A 20,234-nucleotide genomic window follows, 5' to 3' on the forward strand; every position below is an offset into this window, starting at 1 on the left:
AACTAAGTTTTTTTGTTGTTGTTTTTTTAATTGTATGAAAGAAATCCTCCAATAAGTTAAAGAAAAAAAATATCTTTGAGATAAATAATACCACACATAATTGTGCCGGCTTTTGCCCAATTTTATTTTGAGTGACATCACATACGGTGTCATGCTATTCATTCCTTTCAGAGCCCAGCAGAAATACAGAATTTATACTTGGTCAAAAATAAGTTAAAGCAAAAATAAAACAATAAAATCATTAGCCCAACCCCCTTTCAAAAAAAAAAAAAAAATTATATTTAAAAATATTTTCCGATCATTAGCCCGACCCATTTCAAAAAATATAAAAAAAATAAAAATTATATTTAAAGATAATTCTCCAATAAATCAAAACAAAAATAATATTTGAAATAAATAGTACCATACAAAATTGCTTGGCCACTTTGGCATATTTTATTCTGGTGGGATAAAAAAAAAAAAGTAAAACATCACACAGAATCTTTCCGATGTATATGCTGATTTTTATGTATTTTTGCCCAATGAGACATGAGCTACAGTCTCGCTTGAGCAAATATCTTCCAGTTTATGTCCAAATAGATGGTTGTCATATGGTTGAATCCAAATCCATCTTCCACTTATTAAAAACAATGATTCATTTTGATGGAATAATGTTTTAAAATATGATGGGAAAATCTCTGGGATTTGAATTACTTATATAAAAGGAAGAAGAAGAAAAAATACAGGAAGTGATGTCATCTAGACAGGAAGTGGTGTCATCTCTTGTCAATGAGTTCTGCCATTAAAAGCATTCCAAATGTTACCCACACATAAAGTCCACCTGCCAAAGTTGTCCAGAAAGTACGTCCTTGCCGTTCTGCTACAAAGAACAAAGACAAAAAAAAAAAAAAAAATTAAAATAGTGAATAAAAGGATGCCTGACAAGATGAAAAAAAAAAAAAAAAAAAAAAGAAGATTACTGTCATGTTAACTGCCTTTCCTTCTCTCATTGCACTTCACTCTTTATTTTTTTCTTCCTTTTCTTTTCCCTGCTTAAATCAACACTCAAATAAAGGTGTAAATAAGAGTGAATGATTTTCAAATACAGGAAGATTGACATTTTATTTTAAGATCCCAAAGTAACCATAATTCTTGCATTATTATTTAATAAAAGGAAGACAACCAGGAAAATAAATCTTATTCAGCAGTAAAGGAGTGGGATTTTGCTGCTTGCCATGTTAGTCGGGAGTATGTACGCCAGAGAGACAGAAGTGTTTAGAGTTCATCAGAGCACATTCCATTTAAGTACTTGTAAAATAGGCACAGGGATGTGACATTGTGGTGATGGTCCCCTAGATGCCAGAAGGCCTTCTACTCTAATAGTTTCTTCACTCAGACCACTGAACTTTGGAATTCCCTCCCTGTTTACTGCTTCACTGACTATATTAACCTGCAGAAGTTTAAATGCAACATGAACAAACATCTTGCTGCTCAATTCCCTCAGTCCCTCATTAGACAAGGTCCCAAATAGTAGTTCATTATGTCTAAGTGGCAATATGCCTTGTTTGGAATGAAAATAAAATAAATTAAAATTTTTAAAATTCCAGAAATTTATGTTAAAAAAGAATACTGTTAACCAGCAAACCTTTATCTCGTAATTTAATGGCAAAAAAAAAAAAAATAGTATTAATGAACATATAAATTAAATGTGCTAAAAATTAGAAAAAAAAAAAAAGTATTATTTAATTTAATTTGAAATCTAATATATAAAAAAGGCTATATGTCTGTCTCCATATTTTCAAACTATCTCCTTCAAAACTAAAAGTCGTAGAACGGTGCTAAGGGCCTCAAATGATTGGATTTTTTACGGGCCATTCTTTTATGGTTCTTAAGCTAATTAAAATAGGGGTCAAAAATGAGTCAAAATTGAAAAAAAAAAACATACATTTTGTATATTCATCTTAGTTTATTTTTAATTTTTATTTAGTTCATGTGTGTGTCACAGTGGTAACATTACCAGCTTTGAATGCTACAGTTTCAGTTTGGATTCTAGCTGATGGCACCTACATACATTTTTTTTTTACTTTTGAAATCATGACTCTATAATAATATATACAAAATCTGGACAAATTAAAATATCACATTTAAGCATATTTTACGTCCGGGCAATGGCCTCATCCCCACTAGTTGTGAGTAATAAAACTCAGATTTTTTTTTTTTAATTTTAACTTCTTTTTCTTATTAATTTCTGAAAATAACAACAATAAAGATAAAACTTTATCTGATGAGAGATATTTTAAATTAATGAAAAAAAGTCAAGATTAAAAAGAAAAAATCTAATGATTTTTAGTAAAATATTTGCATCTTAAGCAGTTTTAAAGACATTTTGTCTGTTTATTCAAAATTTCAAATTCATTAAAGATGCTTTCATGGACTTTTATCCAATTTTATTATTTTAATTTATTTGTATATTAACACTTCGCAGGAGAGCAGGTTTTAATGTGGAACACTGTCATTTTTTTATTATGCTTATTATGCCGCTGTCATCAAAATGCTAATTAATATCTTGTCTAGACAACCAGTTAACTTAGACTTACAAAAAAGGGTAAAACGTTTTCCATTTTAAGAAAAACAATTTATTTCTCTCAATGAATCAGGTAATAAAAAAAGGAAAAAAGGGAGGTGAGTTTCGATGGAAAAATGAGTAAACGTTAAGGAGAGACAAAAATAAAAAGAAAAGAAGGAAAGGAGAAAGCAAATGCAACAAGTAAGAAGGCTAGAATGGTAGAAATATATACTGTGACAACCTTCCAAGGAATTACCATGCTAATAAGAAAATAGTAGCAAACCTAGCTAGCTTTAAATTGAATAAAAATAAAGCAAACATATTGTATTACAAAAGCAAAATATCATCAAAGACAGACACAAAAGGCTAGACAAGTAAATTCAACTTTAACAAGCAATGAAGAAATTAAAATAAAACATATGAAAGTTATGTAGGAAGGCAGAGAAAATGGACAGACGTCCATTTAGTGGAGGGAGATGAGCAGAAATGGTTGAAAATCCCAATAAGAAGAACCAAGTCTCGTAGCAATCATGTTGCCGAGAAATGGATAAGAAAAAAAATGTTTTGTGAGACTGAGACTAAAAACCTAGAAAGGAAAGCTTAAAGTAGTATAATGAAGTTTTAACACACAAAAGAGAAAAGGAACAGAAAAAAAAATAACGAGCAATTAGAAAAAAAAGAAAATAACGTTGCAGTGAGACAAAAAAAAAAAATCAATGTAAACATGAGAAACAGTGAAGAGTGAATTTTTCCCTGATAATAAAAGATATTGTTACAAAACATGGCACTCATAACACCATATTTTCTATTAAACTACATCTGTTTCGTCTCACCGCTCCTTTGAATATAGTCGGAAGAAACTAAAATTTTTGGAAAACTCTGAATTAAAGTCTTATGCATATAATTTAAATCTCATTAACGTCAGATAAACATGTTTGAAGTTTTAAGGAGTTTCTCCTCCCATATGCCCTTTAGAGGGGAACATAAACATGTGGCATATTGAGGAGCACAGAGAGATTTGGGACCATTTCCATTATCTTCCTTGGAGAATTTACACATATGATTTAAATTTTATCAAAATAGGATGTACTTGAAGTGTAAAGGAAGATTCTGCTCTCCTAGCTCCCTTAAGATGGTATTTAGAGATTCAGGACCATAAAAAAATAAAAAACCTCTGTCTCTTCAGACCTCGCCTCTAAAAAATTAGAATGTACCATAAGACATGACACAGGTACATTTTTTGAGTACGAGTAGTAGTTATTTATATATGTCCATATATAAATATATGCTCAAAAGCCATTACCTTGATTCATACGGGAATCAGAACAAGGGTTATGTATAAATGTGGGCAAAATATCATAATTTCATGTATTTATCTAAAATTTTATATATTGATTTTCAGTATACACTTAAACAGTGCTCAATACATGAGTAGAGCTAGGTAGTATATAGTAAGTTGTGAAAATATATGGTTATTTTCTGTATTTCATTCTTGTGACGATTTGCATGGAGTTGATATTGCTAGGCATTTTTATATATAGATGTGGAGTTAAATTTGTTAGCCAATCAGATTCTATGTTATTCCCAGTCTCATTTGCAGAAGTCAATGATCACACGTTTATCAGACAAAAGTTCACTTAACCTCTATGCAATAACCTGATGAATTCTCACAAAGATAAACCACAAAAATTCTGTGTAGCTTAACTGCCATATATATTTTTATAATACACACACACACACATATATATACATACTAGCTCGTCCACTACCACTTCAAAGTTTGCTAAATAAAATACTTGAAACAAAAATTTAAAATAATAAATATTTGCTTCTATCTTTACATCATCAATGCTCTGATGCCCATCTGACATCAATTTAAATAAAGGGCTTTCGTCTTGGGGAGGCTCCATGTTTTGACAAGCTTCTGGATTTGACCTTTACTCCTGATCTGAGATGGAACATGTACATCAAATCTGTTGCCAAGCCTGCTGGAAAAATGGTGGGATCATTCTACCGCTCCAGTAGATATCTCACTGTTGATGCAATTCTCTACCTGTATAAGAGCCAAGTATGTCCAAGGATAGAGTACTATTGTCACATTTGAGCAGGAGCTGCTAGAAACAGCTTATCCTGCCTTGACAAAGTTCAAAATAGACTTTGTAGCCTAGTGGGGGATGCTCTTTTCTCTTCCCTGCAACCTCTTTCCCACATAAGAAATGTTGCGACTGTCTTTGCTTTATTATTTTTTTTAATGGCAAGTGCTCGTCTGAGCTCCAATCTATGATCCCCCTGTCCTGACTTTCACAAAAAAACATTTGTCTAGCTGAAACCATTATCAATAATTTCCCCCACTCTTTATCTGTGCCTAAACCTAAACGTAGATTCTTTCTTAGAGCTGTACGCCTGTGGAACTGTTCCATTTTCCTGCTTTCCAACAATATGGTCGTCTTCAAGTCCAACATAAACAAGTTGTTAATGAGCCATCCTCTTAAGTAATCCAATTTACCAAATTTCTACTACTAATGATTACTACGATATTTTCCCATTGACTACTGTACATTCATCCTCGAGTGACCTCCGAGACTTGATAAGTGGTGAATCCTTTGTAAAAAAAAAAAAAAAAAAAATTCCTTCATAACTTTGTTATAAACATGAAACAGAAAAGTTGAATTTATTCATACAGATAAGCATTGATATTTTAATTTCAATACAAATTCATGAAATGAAATAAAAAATTGCCTGAGTGATGGTGTGTGTGTGTGTGTGTGTGTGTGTGTGTGTTGGGGGGGGGGGGTTCAACTTAGAAATAGATCACAACTTATTGGAAATCATGTCACTCTTCCTAAATTAAAATGGAGGAAACGAACAGTTGAACACAAATGATTAACTTTTTTTATACAATGTAATCAAACAATATGCTCAAACAGAACTATTTGTTATATTAAAATCAAAACAATCATAGAATTACAAAACATTAACAAATAATAATTAATTCATTAAAAGTTTTTTTTCAAAACTGGTATGCAAATTAGTTAATCTTGAGATTGATGTTGCACATACATAAGCAGTATATATAAAAAAAAGATGGTGTGATGCAAAGTTGAATCAACTTGAAATTGGATGGGGCCGAACTTTCACACTTATTTATTTAGTATGCAACATAGCAACGATGAGACAGGGGTTGGAGTTTGGTTGACAGTGCAGGACCTATTAGATCGGAGACTCTTTTTTGAACCCTGTTTAAGAGTGAGAAACTAGTGGTAGATGCACCAGTCCAGATGTAGCAATAGTACTTCATGCATGGATGGATAAATGATGGGTTTGTGGAGATATAGGATATTGTCAGGTGTGAGTAATTTTCTAGCACGGTAGAGAGAGCCCACCTTCTTTGCAGCAACCTTGGCAATGTCTTTAATGTATTTATTCCAATTCATGTTGCCTGTGACTTTCAAACTAATCTATCTCTGGCCAGGTTTTTATTCCTCTTTCTCTCCAAGACATCCTTATCATTTCCTCCCATGTTTTTCTTGGCCTTCCCCTGTCAATTGACCCTACCACCAAGTTGATGTGGTAGGGTCAGAACATAAGAACTCTCATTCATCCTTTCAATGTGACCCCCCCCCCCAAAAAAAAAAAAATGAAGTCTCCTGCTTTGCACACATCTCCCTCTTCCTCTGAGATCATTAAATCTAAGCCTGGATATAACTCTTATCTTGGTCGATAGGATAGAATATTTTGCAAATGTTTACTGAATATTATTCAAAATTCTATCAATTAAATAACACATTTTCACAAACATTTTAATGTCAGTAATCGATAAAAACAAACTTAGAAAAAAGGAAAATGTCATACATGTTTGCCAATGTTTCTTTTTTAAGTAATGCTTCTTTAAAAAAAAAAATTTCTTCTTTATAGTAAAAAAAAAAAAAAAAATTTCTCTGTAAAAAATGTCAATGAAAATAGCAAAAACTCATCTACAAAGATATTTTTTAATTAAACAATTTGAACAAATAAACATACTATTACTACTTTTATAAGTAAGAAGTATTTCAAACAGGAAAACTGTACTCATATTTTTTCATAAGAGATAAATAGTCCTACATTGACTACAGTTTCCAATATTTTTATCAATAATTTCTGCCAAATTCAATCTAGGCTGCTAACTTTATTCAATTTATGTAAATAATAATGGTTCTTTCATTTACTTCTATTTCATTGGATAATTTACTAAATTTAATCGTTTAACTAAATAAATGACAATTGTTTTGTTGCTTCATTTTCAGATGTATCCATAGAAATGAAAAAATTTAGAAATAATCATAGCTTTTTAATATCAGTTAAAAAAAAATATCAATGTTTATTAACTATATCATTCCCTTGGACAATCATGATTTCCTTGTATATCTACATTGAATTGATATTAAAGCGGATAAATGATGTGAATAATATAAGACATTACTTATCTATGATTAAAAATAAAATTATCTGAAATAAAGTTCAAGATAGTTAGCGACATAGATTTGGTTACAGACAGACAATCTTATAATAATAATAATAATAATAATAATAATAATAATAATAATAATAATAATAATAACAACAATAGTTACTTAGTTTAGGAGTGAATCCTATACATAATATAAATATATACATAAATAATTGATTAGTAATATCTACTAAAAAACATTTTCTTGTAATAATGTTAGTTATAAAAATGCATTTTATGTGTAGATAATTGTTTTCTTATAAGCATATAATTTGATATTAATCATCGATAAATGGCATAAAATTATGCAGATTTCCTAAAAATCTTTTTTTTTTTAAATCAACAAATTTGAACCATTTTAAGAACCTTTAATGTTTACAAAGTCTATAACTTTGTTACAGTAATTTACATAAAATCTTATGTAAAATCATAAGATTTTTTTTTTAAATAAAATATTAAAATTAAAAGATTTTGAAAATTATTATGAATTTAGATTATGCCTGTATGTGTTTTTAATAAATAAAATATTTGAAGTTCCTCATTTTTTGACATTTATGCCTTACCCACAGAATGTTCTTTTTTTTTCTTTTTATTTCTTGTTGAAGGAATATTTTGAAAACGATTTATAAAACTGAAAATTTGACAAGATTGGGATAAAATAAATTAAATAAAAAGAAAACAAAAAAGAAAACTTCTTTAATAAAACTTAGTTTTTGATAATAAAAATGGGGGAAAAAGGCAAAACAAAGGAAAAGTTTTTTTGAAAATTGGAAAAAGTTTTTAAGAAAAAAAAATGCAAAAAAAAAAAGTGTACAAACAAGAATACATAAAACGTGAATAATTAAAAAAATATTAAGTAATAATAATTTGTTTTTTAATTTAAATCGCTATGGAAAATAAGTTAATTTTAATAAATTTGTCTCACAATCAAATGTGATAGTCATTCATTCTCCAAATCTTTTACTTACATCATAAGGATGTTATCATAAAGATTGTCATAAGATTTTATGTATTATTTTTATCATCAGGTTCAATCTTACTCAAATTATAACAACAATCATAGAAAACATGACAAACTGTAAATGGGTTTAAGGGATCAAAAATAGCTTATAAATATTTGTTAACTGCTTGCCAAAACAGTTATAAGTAATTGACAAGCAAGCAAGAGTCATAAATTCAATTCTTACTGAAAGTATTTTTTGGATTGTTCCTTAGAGAAATTAAATTAATTATTTTTAAAAATAACTTTATTACTTTAAAACTGAAACAAAATAGCTTCTGATATAAAATTATTTGTTGAATAAATAAGATTTGAAAAGTAAAAATTAAATTAAAAAATGTCAGGAGAGCATTATGAAATAAAATTTCAAAAAAATAAAATTCTACAGTATCAAGTCTATAAGTAGGTAACCATTAGTGGTCAAGAATTAGGTGATCAATCTACATTGAATTTATAGATGAAAGTGATCTCCAATTAAAGCCCAAGTGTTTTTTTTTTCATCATATTTGATTTAACGTAATCATTATTTTGCAAATATTTTTCCAAACTGTTCACATATTCTTTTTATTTATCTGAATTTTATTATTTTATGAAAATGCAATTGTTTTTTACCTACTTCACAAGGATTGGATATGACATGTGGGGTGTGGCTATTTTTAAACACCATATGAGCATTCATGACCAACAATAATTTCAACAAAGTTATGTATGTGAATATGTTTATATATTTGTATATATAGGATTACTATTAAGTATGAAAACAGGATTTAGTTTGCAATCTTGAAAAAAAAAACTTGAAAAAACTCTGTGAAAAGTGGATACATCTTCAGGAACTTCTCAACACCAATCCAACACTCTCTGACCTAAATCTTTTAGACTCTTTTTATAAAAGACAATTGTTATCACTTTTCTTTATTTTCACATATTTCATCAGATATTTATTTATAGAGACAAACAATTTTAGTTGCAAGCATGAAAACCTTATGAAGATATGAAAAAAATATTTGAAAAGAAGTAAATATAAATTTTATCATTTAGCAAGTAATTGAAATCATTATGAAAATGAGAATAAATTTGATTATGTAATCAACCTTGCAAGATCTGATATATTTTTCCTGTAAAATAATGCACGGATCTTAAAAAAAAAAAATTAACAAAAAAGAAATGCATATTTAGTATGGTGATATTTCCATGTATAGTCTGGTGCAAGTTATTTTTTTTTTAGAGGTAGTTGATTTTTAATATTCTAACATATAAAGTTATTATTAAAGTCTCAAAGTTAGACCCAAATATCATTTTAATTGACATAGCAAACTTTGCAAATATTCATTTGTTATAGTTGTAGTTTTATTGACGCTATAACAACATACTTCACTACATGTTAAACATTAATCTGGCCCAGGTAACTACTACTAGTGACCCCCCACCTCTCCCCAATAATAAAACCTTACACAAACATATTTATTTCAAACAAAATATTATCATTAAAAGTAAATTATGCATATAGATGAAAGAAGGAAGTGAGGAATTTCTACAAGCCTCGCTAGTGATCATAATAATACACATTGTGTATATCTTTGTATATCTATATTTTGTATGTGACACTAAAAAAAATGAAATGATTAAAATATACTGTAATTTCTTCCAAAGTGATTTAAAACCTAACTGCCAAAGTATAGAGTTCGTTTCTTAAACATTACACCAATTCAGTGAGATATGGAAAGAAAATGTGCTTATTTAGAACATCGCTTTTTAACAAATTTCAATTTTCAAATATGTTCAACATTATTATATTATGTTTTCATTTTTCATCTTGTCTCATGCTGAGGTTAGACGCTTCCAACTTTTCTTGTCTGTTGCCATTTTGCTTGTACTGCCCACCAGGATCAGGTTATCATTAACTAATCCCCTCCATGTCTTAAGTGATTCACCTCATGGCTTTAGGCAATCGATGTAGGACACATTTTGAACGTTTCAGATGACTGACGGTGGGTAACATGGCTGTACCAGTACAAACGTCGTACAATAATGTCTCAACTAGTACAGTCACATCACCTGTCACCAACTTTAAAATGGTATTATCTATCAGTTTAATATCACTAAATTATATTCAAACAATTTAAAAAATATATCGAAATACGAATTCAGAACATGCTTTAAAGAAATATTTCATTTTCATATTTCCCAGCATGCCACATGCTGTTACAATCCTTAATTAAGAGCGGTTTCAAATAACACTGTTTAATGATAACACACAGATCATGACAATAATCAATGTGAAAAAAAAAAAGAAAAAAAAAAGAGCTTTACAAAAAGAAAAAAGTAATAATATTACTAATATGAAATAACTATGTCTTCTAAAAATTTTCCAAATACAAATCTAAAAGATGCCTCAAAGATATATTTGGTTTTCAGAAATAAATTGATTTTACTTGAAAATTAAAAAAAAATATCAATTGAACAAAAATTCTAAAGCAATTCAATAAGATTATTAGCTAAAGCTTTTTTTCAAATGGTCTAAGAATTTAAACAAATCTGTCATTATTGACAGTACAAGAATACAAGTAATAACTCCAGTAATAGTAGTAGTAATTAAAATAAAACAAAATCGAGGGTCAGGCAAAAGAAAGGAATGTCAATTTGGTTAAATGCCCCAGTTACCAAAAGGAGGAAAGGCAGTTTGTTTTAGATGAGCAAAGCACATAACCCAAGACGATTAACATTTAACCTGGAAGTAATTGCAGGCAAGATGATTTTTTTTTTCAAAATAATTACCTAATATAATGAAGACTAACATAAAAAAAAACCCCGCAAAATTATCACCTTGTTCATTTTTAATATGACTTACAAAGTGAACACTAACTTCTTTAAAATGTTCATTATTCCATTTACATATATCCTTGGAGAAGATTTTTAAGTTTTTAGAAGTATTAATTATATTTGATCCGATATCAACAATTGACCACAATTTGTCCATCAGGGAGATATGATTTTCTAAGCATTCAAATTTGTTTGAACAAACCATCCAAAAATGTGTGTTTTTTTGTTTTTTTTTAAAAAGGTATTTGAAGTATTTGGTAGTCAGCCATCTTAAAAATCATATTTGTTAGATTGTTGGACATTGATTAATTTTGGATATCATCACACTCATCTAATGTTATTGAAAACTAATTGAAAACTCTTTATATAATAATTATGCTACGGTATTTCATGTTTGTATGCAAGTTACCACCATTTGCACACAGAGATCATCTGATGAGCAAAGATGACGATTTATGATTAATTTGATCTGGTTATGGTAAAAATATTTCTGAGTTTATCCATTTTAAAATGAATTGTTCTAAAATCAAAGTATGTATAATTTTAAATACATTTCAAAAAGTGACATTTAACCAACAGTTATTTATACATTAAGAAGACAAAATATTTATTGCTTTAAAGAGCATTAAATTACTACAAAGGTCAAATAAATAAATATATTCATTTTATTTAACAGTAAATTATACAGATTGATATCAATATATAAAACACCATGGAATTTCTATATAATATTCTGCTTGTTCTTGCCTTAGTCCATATATTATGCCTTGAAAAAAAAACAAAAACAAAAAAACAAATACAATTTTTGAAGTTTAAATTGCTCCAAAAAAGGCCAAATTTAAAGAAATTTGGCTTTAAAAAAGCTAACCTGGCAATCCTGGACAAGAATATAACTGACCCCCACCCCCCACCCCCGATGTAGCCTCATTTTTAAATATTATAATAATATACGATCATTGTTGTCATGGTGTGAAAAAGAACTAATTTTTTTGACATGCAGCAGTTCTTCACCAAAGAAAGAAATTAGTGAAATATTACATAAAAAAGAAAAAAAAATTGTTTGCCAAGGAGTGCTGGAATGAAGGAGTAAATTAAAGATTGTTATGAGTCCTGCTATAAAGGAATAATAAATATTTTTAAGTAGATGGCATCCATAGACTTCACACACGTTGAAAATTTGAAGAATTTTAATATGCTATTCTTCATTATATTAGGAAATATTCCGGAAAAAACCCCCAACTTTGTCTGCATTTACTTCCAGTTTTTAAGACATTTTAGGTTTAATGATCTTGGAGTTAAGGTTATTCAAAAATTGCTTGATAGAAAAAAAAAAGACAAAATGGTGAAAAGCAACAAAAACAGGTTGTGTAGGTTAAAGAAAATAAGTAGAGAATTGTAGAAAGAGGTAATATGCACTTTAAGAACAGTTTTCTTCGGTGATAGACACAGTCACTTTAATTGCTTATACAGATGCACGCGTTATGTATGTATGTGTGTGCATGTATTTAGGATTCATCTTCACATTCAAACAAGTTTTCATTAAAGAAAATTGGCAACTTTTCGTGCATTGATCTTTTTATTTAACTTTTCAATTCTTCATTGACATCTTTTAATTACCAGGGTTACAAATATAAACCTATTTGTGCCCAAATTGTTTTCCTTGAATTTATTATTAAAAATTTTTTGTAAATACGATATTATATTTATAAACATGCATAAAGACCAGAATTTCTTGATTGAATAATAGATGAAACTGACTGTATTCTTTCCGCTCTAGATTTTTAGTGGTCTGATAATAAAAATACATCAAACAGGGGGTATAATATTTGAAATTAACTCCAGTCTTTATGACTAATATTAGATATCTCTGAAAAAGACAGAGGTTGCTGGCTGAAATATGGTTACAAAAAAGATTAATTGGCACTAATGTGTTAATGAAAAAAAAGTTTTATTTAAATACCAGTAAATACATAATTTAATATTTGATGAAATATGAAAATTAGAGTCAAATTTAAAAGTTCATGAAAATCTTTTACAATCAACAAAGTTAAAAAGTCTGCATTTGTAACATCAGGAAGTGTTAGAGCGTGTTCTTCTGGCTTGACAGGTTGGGATCAATACAAGGCGTTCTCTCAAATAATGGTGATGGAAAAGTATTGATAGAACTAAATCAATTCAAAATGTCCTCCAGCCTGGTGTAGCATATCAATAGTAGACCAAGGTGGTTAAGAAAGTCCCATGTGATTGATCAATCATACCATTCATCTTCATGGTAATAGGGTTGAATAAAAATCTGCTGAGAATTCAAAATATGCTGGTCTACTCGAAAGCTACTACATATCCATGGCTTCATTATTGACAAGTGTACAAAAGTGTCTACATAAGTCAAATTCACTATTAGTGACCTATCGTTTGAAAAGAGAAACACAGTTAGGCCATCAGCCTATTTGCCATCTCTTCTGTCAAGATCAACTAATTTGTGGATCGATAGAAAACGAATGATGTCTAGGGACTATCAGACATTTAAATACTTAGTATATATTGACTCCTAAAAAAAATGTCACTTATGGAACGTTAATAAAATTAACACGGTTTTCTGCAATCCAAACATATTGGGTACAAATAAACTTCAGTCTATGTTTGACTTGTCCACCAAATTTCAGTTATGAATACCCAACAGCTTTATATTATCACCATTTAATTATATGTTTCAAATGTGTAAAATTGTCAACACTCTTCTCTTGGCACTGCCTTGATTTGGGAAAACAACATTCTTCAGTTAGAAAAATAATCTGTTGATTGTTTTCATAGACATTATTTTTGAGATAATGCCACAAATCTGAGGAGTTAACATCTGAGTGTAAATCCCATTCAGGATTATATATACTGATGAGACGATCACCAAAATGCTCTGGAACTATTTCAATGAGTCGTTTGAAGTGTAGGAAGTTTCTCTATTCTATTGAAACCAGTTTATCTCTCATAACATTGCTTAATTTAGCCAAGGCTGTTCACAACTTCTTAATGACCATAAGTGTTTTTTTGTTTTTTTTTTTTGTTAGGAGTCCCTCCACATTTTCAATATTTATATTATATTGTAAGTTAATACCTTGAGGATGATTCTCGATTTAATTAAAAGTACTAGGTGTTTAAATAATCTTGATTTTTGTTTGTAACCCTAATATCAAAAGATATAAAATATTAAATAAAAACCTCAACAAGGAAAAGTTGTCTTTTTTTTTTAACGAAACTTGTTTGAATATATATATTTTATGTTTTCAAATATTTTCATGTGTATCCAAAATATGCGATGACTAGTGGCAATGTATATTCAACAATATATATTCAAAATTGGAAAACAAGTGTTCATTTTGTAATGTGTTGTCCAATTTGGACATTTTCAAACAATTAAATAAAAATGCTAAATATCTACTCAGTATTACAGAAAAATAAACCTTTCTTAAGTTAATCTTCATTGGTCTGTGTCCGAGCTGAGGCAAAACTAAGAAAAATGAGAATACTAACGCCTGATCTGCTTTGCAGTTGAAAAGAAAAAGAAACAGATGCTAATTTTTCCATTTTTTCCTCCCATATATGTGCTTTGACCATCACTTAACCTTTAACTTGATTCATTTTCTTTTACTTGTGTACTCTTCAACTTTGTATCCATTTAGATAAATTTTATCTGGTTTTATTTTTCATTTGCCTCACAAAAAGGTTGCTGACTTTGAACACTTTTACAAGCATATGTTCATTAAGAGAAACTAAAACATAACACTAAAGAAAATCTACAAAAAAAAAAAAACATCTATGACCTAGGAGTATAAATTGAAAAATAGTGTATAAAGTTTGTTGGTCTTCATGATTTTTTTTTTTTTTTGTGAATTTATTATGTTTTGGTTAAGATTTTTCAAAGACTTTAGGTTGGGGTTGAGACTTTTCAAAGACTTTAGGTTGGGGTTGAGACTTTTCAAAGACTTTAGGTTGGGGTTGAGACTTTTCAAAGACTTTAGGTTGGGGTTGAGACTTTTCAAAGACTTTAGGTTGGGGTTGAGACTTTTCAAAGACTTTAGGTTGGGGTTGAGACTTTTCAAAGGTTTTAGGAGAGTCGGGACTTTTCAAAGGTTTTAGGAGAGTCGGGACTTTTCAAAGGTTTTAGGAGAGTCGGGACTTTTCAAAGGTTTTAGGAGAGTCGGGACTTTTCAAAGGTTTTAGGAGAGTCGGGACTTTTCAAAGGTTTTAGGAGAGTCGGGACTTTTCAAAGGTTTTAGGAGAGTCGGGACTTTTCAAAGGTTTTAGGAGAGTCGGGACTTTTCAAAGGTTTTAGGAGAGTCGGGACTTTTCAAAGGTTTTAGGAGAGTCGGGACTTTTCAAAGGTTTTAGGAGAGTCGGGACTTTTCAAAGGTTTTAGGAGAGTCGGGACTTTTCAAAGGTTTTAGGAGAGTCGGGACTTTTCAAAGGTTTTAGGAGAGTCGGGACTTTTCAAAGGTTTTAGGAGAGTCGGGACTTTTCAAAGGTTTTAGGAGAGTCGGGACTTTTCAAAGGTTTTAGGAGAGTCGGGACTTTTCAAAGGTTTTAGGAGAGTCGGGACTTTTCAAAGGTTTTAGGAGAGTCGGGACTTTTCAAAGGTTTTAGGAGAGTCGGGACTTTTCAAAGGTTTTAGGAGAGTCGGGACTTTTCAAAGGTTTTAGGAGAGTCGGGACTTTTCAAAGGTTTTAGGAGAGTTGGGACTTTTCAAAGGTTTTAGGAGAGTTGGGACTTTTCAAAGGTTTTAGGAGAGTTGGGACTTTTCAAAGGTTTTAGGAGAGTTGGGACTTTTCAAAGGTTTTAGGAGAGTTGGGACTTTTCAAAGGTTTTAGGAGAGTTGGGACTTTTCAAAGGTTTTAGGAGAGTTGGAACTTTTCAAAGGTTTTAGGAGAGTTGGGACTTTTCAAAGGTTTTAGAAGAGTTGGGACTTTTCAAAGGTTTTAGGAGAGTTGGGACTTTTCAAAGGTTTTAGGAGAGTTGGGACTTTTCAAAGGTTTTAGGAGAGTTGGGACTTTTCAAAGGTTTTAGGAGAGTTGGGACTTTTCAAAGGTTTTAGGAGAGTTGGGACTTTTCAAAGGTTTTAGGAGAGTTGGGACTTTTCAAAGGTTTTAGGAGAGTTGGGACTTTTCAAAGGTTTTAGGAGAGTTGGGACTTTTCAAAGGTTTTAAAAGTATTGAGACTTTTTAAAATTTTTGGAGAGTTGAGACTTTTCAAAGTTTTTAAAACTGTTCAGACTTTTCAAAGTTTTTACGAATGTTAGACTTTTACATCTTTTTGGGTTAGCATAGATGCAGAAATTTTCCCCCCAAATTCATTCTTTGAGTACATTTTCTTTTCTTTTAATAAACTGAGCGACACAACAATCATTTGATATGCTGAAACAAAACTATGTCAGGTATGTCGACGGACACATGTAAAGACAATGATTACAAATAAACATATTTCCGCTTATTCTATAATATTTATAAAATATATTAAATTGCTTGAAAATGCTGCAATTGGTTAAAATATTACAATAAATAATAATTTTAAAACCAAAATTCTTTTCCAATTTTGAAATATACATAGACATTCCCATGCAGAGAAAATGGTTATTTTCTGCCAGCTTTGCCCCCATCCCCCTGAAAAAGGGGAGAACAGGGTTTCAACCTACCTCAAGTTGTGGAAATATTAGTTGTTTCACTCCCACTTGGAGAGGAACGTATTGTACCTGGGGAAATAGAAGATACATCCATAGATAATCTATTTCTGAACACCTTGGAGATTCTCTGACTTCGTGGCAGTAGAGGAAAATACAAATACAGTAGGTCTGTCTCTGTCTCCCTCTCTCTATATAAATGTGATCCATTTCAGAAACCCCTCCCCTTTTTTTTCAATTGAATCGTTCATTAAAAGAGTAACGGAAATGCAAAAAAAAAAAAACATGGATCTTTGGTTCAAAACACAGTTTGAGCTGAATATTTAGAAATAAAGAATGGATTCCCAAAAATCCACCCAAAAATCCAACAAATAATTATAAGAGCAACCTGACTCATGAAAATAGACTTCAAAAACCACCTGCTGAATATACCCAGTAAACCAAGTGCAAGAGAATTGCAAACAATTGCACTTAAGGGAACGGTTAGAACTTTAAAAAGATCTCTTGGTTGGAGTGACTGAAATTGCGGGTAAATGTCTGGCACCTGGTAGAATACCCCATACCCATGAAAAAAAAAAAAAAAAAAAAAAAAGAAAATTAAAACAAGAGTATAACCAGACATGTACATACAGACACTCATACATACACACACACATATGCACATCTACATATACCTACACACATCTCTATATATGCAAACATATACACACACATTTATATATGCAAACACATAACTATATATGCAAACACACATGCACACACACAACTATATATGCAAACACACATCCGCAAACACATAACTACATATAAAACCACACATATGCACACACATGACTAAATATGAAACCACATGTATTACATGTGTCACATTGTATAGTAAACATGAGTAACGCTACATCTGTAAGCAAGCAATTAAATATTTATTGTTTACTACACAATGTGGCACAATGGAGTGTGTAAATATATTCACTAGATCATCTGTAAAAAGTTGAATATTTAATGCAACAGCAAATATTGGAGACATATTCCAGAAAGAACAGTTGGAAAGAAGTCATACATTATCCATTATGACTATGCAATTCCTGCGGCTACATACCTAGAAAACGGAGCTATTAAACCTGACATTGTGATATAGAACAAGAAGGAGAAAGAAGCAACCTTAGTAGAAGTTAGTGTCTCCAATGATGCTGGGTTAAACAGATCTGAGGGAAAAGATAACGAAAATACCAAGGTCTTATGTATGACATGAAAAGAAACTGGAATTTCAGGAAGATCTTCATCGTTCCAGCAATTATAGGAGCAACTGGACTCATGAAAAAGAATTTCAAAAACTACCAGGCAAATATACCCTGCGAACCAAGTGCAAGAGAGATTCGAACAACTGCACTTAAAGGGAGGGTTAGAATCTTAACAAGATCTCTTGGTTGGAATATATGAGATAGCAAGTGAATGTCTAGCATCCAGTAGGATGTCCCATTCCTGGTTTGAACAAAGTAATAAAAAAATTGAAAAAAAAAAAAAAAAAAAGAGGTTATATGCACATACATATCTTTACATGCAAATGCATACATACATCCATATATGCAAACACACATACTCACACACACAACTGTAAATGAAACCACACATACACACACATTTATATATGTAAGCACACATCCATATATGTCAACACTTGTGACCTCTGACTCTGTCGAAGTTGCAATGGTCGTGATCATCTTTGCTCTGAGAGCTCTCTACAGGATTCTTCCGTGCCGCAGGCCTCCTTTATCGGGTTGATATGCCGGTGTCCGCTGAAAATAATTAACTTCTTATGCAGGCCAAAAGAAGACAAACTCAGATATTTCTATTCAACTCAAATTAATTCAAATGAAATTTACAAAGTGTGTTCACATATATGTTTAGTTCGATCTCATTACGTTCAAAGTGTGTTCACATATATTGTTCAGTTCGATCTCATTACGAAAACACTTTTAAATCTTATTCTCCATGAGCTATGGTGACAGTGGTCGAGGGGGTGGGCGTCTCTTTGGTTAGTGTTCACTTCTCTCGAGATCCAGCTCAATCTGAGATTTTTGACAAGTGTATTCGCTTATATTGGGAGGTGACAGAGTGGGTATGGTCGCTTGCCAGATCAATCACCAATCAGCTCGTCATTTCAGGGAAGTCCTGATGCCTTGCACGGCCTGAGAATCTGTGATCACAACTCCATTCCATTCACACGCTCAGAGAGGTCAACAATTTGACCTCCCGGTCTGGCCTTGTACTCAGAAGCCAGACATCCGTGAGTTGGGTTTTGCGAGGCCAAGAACAAAACGATATTTCGTTCTAGCTTTCAAAATGACATCACTTGTCGTTTTTCACAAACAATAAAAAGTGTATGTCTGTTTTACGAAAACACAATAAATTCATAATTTAACGCTTCCTGTCAACCAGGTTACTCGCTGCTGCCAGGGCAACCAATAATGCTTAACAGTTAATACCAGCATAGTTGCCTGGCCTTACTCAGCGTTTCGGGGGTCTCAATCTCCCCCCCAATGGGGAACTCCACTGCTCCCAGAGGCAGTCACGCCACACACTAATATATGTCAACATACATGCATGCATATATGAAGTAGAAATTTAACTAAATAATAAAGAATAAAATGACCAAATGTCATCTCTTTCTGCCTGGTCAATGGATCAATGATCCTGTAAACAGAGTGAAGCGTCTGATCTCAAGACGATGGAGAGGGAAGGGTGTGAATTTACTTTCCTACCCACAAAGGCAACATATAACACAAGACTGGTTTAAATGGAAGAGGCCTAATGCTATGACACAGCTGGAAAAAAAAAACTGGTCTGACATCTGAGAACCTATTTTTGAAATTAGTTTGGTTTGGTTTGTTTTATGGCATATCAACCCTTTTCCAGTTATTTCGTGCCAAATCCAGTAATTTTGAAAAAAAAATATTTTATGTTTCAAGTTCTTTATATCTATTAATATTTATTCATGATGTTTGGTTTGCTTTTTCTTGCATAAGAAAATTGTTTTTGCAAAGGGAAAGGAAAAAGAAACATTAACATTAATGTTTGGTGCATTTTAGGTTAAAAAAACGGTATCTTCATACAGTCTAATCTGGTAGCACAGACTATCTCAGATTAGTCAAAACATTTCATGGTTGCATATACAGATGAGTATATGTATGTGGGTTTGCATGTATGGAGTGTATGTTTAGTAAATGAAAACTGAGATTATTTAAACCAAAAATCCTTTCTCTAGTTTTAATCAACAAACCAACAGATGTCAGATGAGCGATCAAGGAGAGAAAAAAAAATCAATGACAATTCAGAAAACGAAGAAGGAAAGAGATTCATTGTGAAATGAAAGAAAAAAAAAATCACAATATATCAACAGTTCTCTCCCTCTTTTATATAACGGTTTCTTGACATATAAGATGGTGTAAACAGTAAATATTTAATTGCTTACTTACAGATGTAGCGTTACTCACATTTACATAGAGGACCTACACGTTGTAACAGAGTACGTCGCAAGGAACATAAGACCAGTAATAACTCGACTCTTTTTTTCGCCATGCATGACTTTTCTTTACAGCTGTGACGTCACCCACTGTCTCTTATGGAATTGTTTGCCTTTTTATAGTCTTTCCTTCTTTTTCCTTACCATGACATCATTTTCACACATGGCTTGGAATTTGGATATGTGCGTTCACGCTGT

At 31.1% G+C, this 20,234-nt stretch overlaps 1 protein-coding gene across 9 annotated transcripts in view; it reads right to left on the reverse strand.

Moving 5' to 3' along the window:
* Positions 1–412: 412 nt before the first annotated feature.
* The window catches only part of LOC145277737 (glycerol kinase 3-like), a 152,213-nt gene continuing 132,391 nt past the window's right edge, over positions 413–20,234 (reverse strand). For 6 of the 9 annotated variants that reach the window (XM_080129446.1, XM_080129449.1, XM_080129451.1 and 3 more), the window contains exon 18: positions 413–859. In XM_080129446.1, the coding sequence (XP_079985572.1) occupies positions 756–859 (104 nt within the window). In that variant the 3' untranslated portion in view covers positions 413–755. Of the gene's footprint in view, positions 860–16,531; positions 16,589–20,234 lie in introns of all 9 variants that reach the window. The other 3 variants (XM_080129444.1, XM_080129445.1, XM_080129443.1) reach the window with 3 other exon arrangements.

Source organism: Euprymna scolopes, chromosome 6, assembly GCF_053919585.1.
Source record: "Euprymna scolopes isolate OS-2025 chromosome 6, ASM5391958v1, whole genome shotgun sequence".
In the NCBI taxonomy this organism is placed as follows: domain Eukaryota; kingdom Metazoa; phylum Mollusca; class Cephalopoda; order Sepiida; family Sepiolidae; genus Euprymna; species Euprymna scolopes.